The 5,320-nt window shown below is 55.9% G+C and overlaps 2 protein-coding genes across 3 annotated transcripts; one reads left to right on the top strand and one right to left on the bottom strand.

The window, feature by feature from the left end:
* Positions 1 to 78: 78 nt before the first annotated feature.
* On the top strand, positions 79 to 3,265 carry H310_06332 (hypothetical protein; the record flags this gene model as incomplete). Its single annotated transcript, XM_008871352.1, has 3 exons — positions 79 to 2,245; positions 2,293 to 2,632; positions 2,688 to 3,265. The coding sequence occupies 3 exons, from the start codon at positions 79 to 81 to the stop codon at positions 3,034 to 3,036; spliced, it is 2,856 nt and encodes a 951-aa protein (XP_008869574.1). The 3' UTR covers positions 3,037 to 3,265.
* Positions 2,809 to 5,088, bottom strand: H310_06333. 2 transcript variants are annotated; one of them, XM_008871353.1, is made up of 11 exons: positions 4,987 to 5,088; positions 4,827 to 4,942; positions 4,698 to 4,771; positions 4,514 to 4,646; positions 4,323 to 4,472; positions 4,218 to 4,262; positions 3,969 to 4,154; positions 3,688 to 3,915; positions 3,554 to 3,637; positions 3,391 to 3,505; positions 2,809 to 3,325 (listed from the first exon to the last, which is right to left on the bottom strand). In XM_008871353.1, exons 1-11 carry the CDS (start codon positions 5,057 to 5,059, stop codon positions 3,084 to 3,086), a joined length of 1,446 nt encoding a protein of 481 aa, XP_008869575.1. In that variant the 5' UTR covers positions 5,060 to 5,088; the 3' UTR covers positions 2,809 to 3,083. The 2 variants fall into 2 exon arrangements, with proteins under 2 accessions (XP_008869575.1, XP_008869576.1); XM_008871354.1 differs by having other exon boundaries at positions 3,554 to 3,915.
* Positions 5,089 to 5,320: the final 232 nt, after the last annotated feature.

Here is a 5,320-nt window from a genome sequence, read left to right on the forward strand (position 1 = left end):
CTAGCTGCCCACGTGACTCCTGAAAAGACTACCCCTTCGTCACCGCCTGCTTCGTCCCCTGCGCCTGCTTCTGGCGGGATGTTGCGCCTTCATGACTCGTGGCCGTGGTTGCACGCAGATCGCCGAGACATGCAAGGTCGCAAACCAAGCGATCCCGAGTACGACCCACGGACGTTGAAAGTTCCTGCCGACTTTCTCCGCAAGGAGACACCCGCGATGCAGCAGTGGTGGCAAGTCAAGCAAACCAACATGGACACGGTCTTGTTTTTCAAAGTCGGCAAATTCTACGAGCTGTTCCACATGGATGCCGACGTCGGATTCAAGGAGCTCGATTTGAACTATATGAAAGGTGAGAAAGCCCACTCGGGATTTCCCGAAATTGCATACGCCAAGTTCTCGGCGACGCTCGTGTCACGCGGCTATCGCGTCGCGCGCGTCGAGCAGACCGAGACACCCGAGATGATGAAGGCGCGCGGGTCCAAGTCCAAAGTCGTCGCGCGTGAGATCTGCTCGTTGCTGACACCTGGCACCAACACGATTAGCTTTCTGGACGGATCGCAAGGCCCGTTTACGGCGGCGTCGTTTCTCTTCACTCTGAAGGAGCAAATATCTTCGAGCGGCAAGGACGTCGAGTTTGGCGTGTGCATGGTGGACTGCTCGACGGGGACGTTTCACATTGGTCAATTCACCGACTCGTTGCAACGCGATCGCCTACGCACGCTCCTGGCTCAGTTTCACGTGGTCGAGATCGTTGTTGAACGCCACGGACTGAGCCAAGAGACCAAGGCCATCTTGACGCACGGAGCCAGTGGCGCCGTCAAGAGCGAGCTCAAGGCCGGAACAGAAATGTGGGACGCCGCCAAGACTGTCCGAGAATTGCGCGCGGCCGGGTACTTTGCTCAGTGGCCTGATGCGTTGAAGACGTGGATGGACGTTGTCGATCCGAGTAGCGTCCGGGCAAGCGGATGGCTCGCCATGTCGGCATTGGGCGGGTGCGTGTGGAACCTCCGGCGCAGTTTGATCGACCAGGAACTGCTGAGTTTGAGCCAATTTCAAACGTATATGCCGCCGGACGCCTTGTCGTCGCCCTCGGGGTCATCCCTAGGCGCATCCATCTTGTCGCAGCAATACGTTGTCCTGGACGGCCATACGATCCACAACTTGGAGTTGCTCCGGAACAATTACAACGGTCAGCGCACTGGGTCCTTGCTGGCACAACTCGACCAGACCGTGACGAATTTCGGTAAGCGGCTATTTGAAGAATGGCTGTTGAAGCCTCTCTGCGGTGTCGACGCGATCCATGCCCGCCTGGATGCCGTGCAGGAACTTATTCCGCAACACGCACTTGTTGTCGAGCTTCGATCGATCTTGAAGAGCATGCCGGACTTGGAGCACTACCTGTCGCGCATCCACGCGCTCGGCGTGCTCCGACCTGACCACCCCGACAACCGTGCCATCATGTACGAGACGTCGCAGTACAACGTGCGCAAGATCAAGAACTTTGTCGCGACGCTGTCTGGGTTCCAAGCGAGTTTACAGATCGTCAAGACTTTGAAGCAGACGTCGTGGACGTCGGCCATGCTGACCCGTTGGATCGGCACGTTTCCAGACTTGAAGGAGAAGCTCGCGTTCTTCGACAATGCGTTTGACAAGGCCGTCGCGCTGAAAACCGGAACGATTCAACCGCAGCCAGGCATGGACCCTGAGTACGATGACGCGGTCGCGGCAGTCGCAGGTATTGAGTCCGAGCTGGACGAGTACTTGGAGACGCAACGCAAGGCGCTGAAATGCAAGAGCATCGTGTACTGGGGCGCCAAGAAGGACGACCGGTTCCAGCTAGAAGTCCCCGAGTCCGCCGTCGCAGCCAAGCAGCCGGCCGAGTACGAGTTGAAGTCGAAGAAAAAAGGATTCAAGCGCTTCCACACGCCGTTCCTTCGCCACTGCTTGCAACGGCTGCCCGCCGCCGAAGACAGACGAGAAGTGGCGCTCAAAGACTCGGCACGACGAATGTTTGCCAATTTTGACAAATGGTACATCGAGTGGAAGCGAGCCGTGCAGCACCTGGCCGTCTGGGACTGCCTCATGAGTCTGTCTCTAGTCAGCGGGCAGAGCGAAGGATACACTCGACCTGAATTTGTTCAGCACGACGAGCCGTTCGTGCACATTACGGAGGGGCGGCATCCCAGCCTCGCGTCGACCGTGACCGACTTTATCCCGAACGATACACATCTCGGGAATGGCAGGGGTATATCGTCTTTCCAAGGTCGATCATGACGGACTGATGACGAGTAGGATCGATGATGCTTCTATCGGGGCCAAACATGGGCGGAAAGTCGACGCTGCTTCGGCAGACGTGTACGTTGGTGCTCATGGCTCAAATCGGATGCTTTGTGCCAGCGGAAAAGTGCCGGTTGACTCCCGTGGATCGCATTTTCACCCGCCTCGGCGCGTCGGACCGAATTTTGGCCGGCCAGAGCACTCTGTTTGTCGAGCTCGCCGAAACCGCGACGATTTTGAACCACGCGACGCGGCATTCCCTCGTCATTCTCGACGAATTGGGGCGGGGAACGTCGACGTTTGATGGGACCGCGATTGCTTTTGGCGTTGTCGAGCACCTGCTGCACACGACGGGGTACGAACTCATGCCATGATCGATCGTGTGGATTTTTCATGCGAGTGCTCCACAGATGCCGCACCATGTTTGCCACGCATTACCACTCGCTCGTCGAAGAATACTTGGACCATCCGAAAGTCTCCCTCGGCCACATGAACTGCATGGTGGACCCGACCAACGAACATAAAGTCGTATTCTTGTACAAACTGGCCGACGGAATATGTCCCAAGAGTTATGGGCTGAACGTGGCCAAGCTGGCGGACCTGCCCCAGGAAGTGATTGACGTGGCAGCGGCCAAGTCGCAACAATTTGAGCAAGTGCTGCAAGACTCGCACGTCGCCATGCAGGTGCGCCAAGCTCTCGATCGTCAAGACGTCCACGCGCTGCGGCAGCTCTGGAAAACGCTGGCCGACACCTCGTGAACCACGTCGTTGTTACAAGAGAAGGCTGGTGACTAGTCCAATCGTTGTTAATCGTCCTCCTTTTTGTCGTTCTCAAACATGAGAAGCCCTTCTTCGTACAACGCTTTGACGAGTCCGATTTGGTCGGCCGGGTCTTCGTGGGGCAAGTCGCCCACGCGAAAGTATGACGGGTAGCTCTTGAAAATGAACTCGATGCACTCCGCGTCGTCCAATTCAAACTCGAGCGGGGGCAACGGGACCTCGTGGTGTTTGCGAGAGTTTTCCTTGCAATGGTACACGACAGCTTTGCCTGGACACACGCCCCACAGCTTTGAGTTTCTCTCTGCCTTTCCCCAATGGAACGACTACACGCACCTTCTTCGATTGCCAGACGCACAATGCCATATCGCAGCAGCTTGAACCGCGCATTCACGTTGATCTTGGGCCGCGGGCTGCCTTCAACGGTGCAGTCCTCTTCGTCGTCTTCCAGCTACCCGCCACCACTGTTGGAGGTCCTTCACCACACTGACACACTCACCGCAGGAGGCAGACGGTCCACCAAAAAGTTGCGCGCCATTTGGTCACATGCAGCGTCTGCAATCGACATCGCTTCGTTCACCACCTACAGCAGAGCCCATGACAATACGTCGCCCACCATGATTGTCGTCGTACCACGCGCATGTGCTTCTTCAACGACGTTAAAAACGCTTCTCGGCGGGTGTCGCCTTCGAGGTCCGAGTACATGACGCCCATGTACCCGAGGTAGTCTCGCGGCAGCGACTTGCGCAGATCCAGGTTGGACGCGATTGCGCCCGCCAACGCTTGCGGTAGAATCGTCTCGAGAAAGTTTCCGATCGAGTTTTGCTGACCCGTCGACCCTGTCACGTGCAGCGAGTCCACCTGCAATCGATTTGTGTCATGCCTTTCTCATGACATGGATAGCTAACGCGTACGTCGTCAGGGCTTTGTGCTTGGTGGATAAAACCTCTTGGAAAGTAGAGCAGGTCGCCTTGCTCTAACGTGATGTCGAGCACAGGCTTGCCGATTTCGTCTTGGGCGAAATTCCGGCTAGATACACGAGGGAGGGTCTCGTCGTCGCTCAGTGGCGCGTACACCTTCCACAGTTTCTTGCCTTCGACCTGCGAGCAAACGAATGGGTAAGAGCGATCAAAAGCATTCAACATGTGCACGTCGAGTCGTACTTGCAGTAGGAACGCCTCAATGTCGTCGTAATGGGGAGCGAAGCCCTGCGTAGCCCACATGCCGATGAACATGTAAAGTTCAAACAAGGTCGTAGCCACGCGCACCTGAGTGCCTTTGGGGGTCAGGTATGTGTTGGAGCCCGCCATGCAGCCCCACTCTTCTTCGAGGATCGACAGCATCTTCCACATCTTGTCGGAAAATTTTTGCGGACACAGGAGGCGCACCGAACAACCGTCTTCAAAGTGCTTCCACACCTGCATGCAAGGTCAATCAACCACCACAGAGACGCGACAACCGTCTTGGAGGTGGCCGTGCCGGGCGGATTGAGCGTAGTTCGCGTCTCGTTTTCATATTTGGTCAAGTCGATGTCCTCGCCATATGCGAGCGTATGCTCCTTTAGCATGCGCTCGATCTCTTGTCGGGTGAACCTGACATGAAGATGTCACCCTCCGTTGAATTTAGAGATGTGCCACACACACCATCCATCGTAATAGTCGGGAAAGTTGCGCTTGATGTGGAGCGGCTTTCGCTCCCAATAGTTAGCGTAAAAGTCCTGCGATGTGTCAGAATGGCTCTTGCCGCGACAATCTTCATAGGTCGCATGGTACCTCGACGGTGACGGGGTATATCAGCCACTGGAAGTACATCTTGGCCTTTGTTGAGCTGTGCAACCCAGTGTCCTCGGACAGCTCGTGCGCGTCCACGACGTCTTCTTCTGAGATTTCTACACGCCAAGCTCAATCCGTGCTACGATTCAACCTGGGTTACCCTGTGTGATCACCAACGGATGCTTCTCTTCCACCTTGCGGCGCTTGCTCGACGGCGTCGACGTTAATTCCATGTTGAACCAATATGATGGACTGATTACTGGTGATGGAGAAATGATGTGAATTTTATGAAAATTACCCTGAATTTCGTCGAATGTTTTGACATTGAAATTGCCTCCTTCGGTCCCACATCAGCACATAGATTTTCCAATATCGAGAAGCACAGGAAGCTTCACTCGCGCCGCTTCCTTTTGCAGACGCGCCACGTCCGCGTGAATCTTGCAAAACACGGCCGACGTCGACATCTCTTCTTCCGTCGTAAGACCCGCGAGGTG

Source organism: Aphanomyces invadans (assembly GCF_000520115.1).
Source record: "Aphanomyces invadans strain NJM9701 unplaced genomic scaffold supercont1.11, whole genome shotgun sequence".
NCBI classification, from domain to species: Eukaryota; Oomycota; class Saprolegniomycetes; order Saprolegniales; family Verrucalvaceae; genus Aphanomyces; species Aphanomyces invadans.

Bases quoted from the DNA above. Each gene is read 5' to 3' on its own strand.
- H310_06333 (XM_008871353.1), bottom strand. From the start codon at position 5,059: ATGGAATTAACGTCGACGCCGTCGAGCAAGCGCCGCAAGGTGGAAGAG. The intron at 3,638-3,687 runs GTACGACGACAA...GCTCTGCTGTAG, and splicing joins TGAAGAAGCACATGCGCGTG to GTGGTGAACGAAGCGATGTC. The intron at 3,506-3,553 runs GTGAGTGTGTCA...GGTGGCGGGTAG, and splicing joins TGGACCGTCTGCCTCCTGCG to CTGGAAGACGACGAAGAGGA.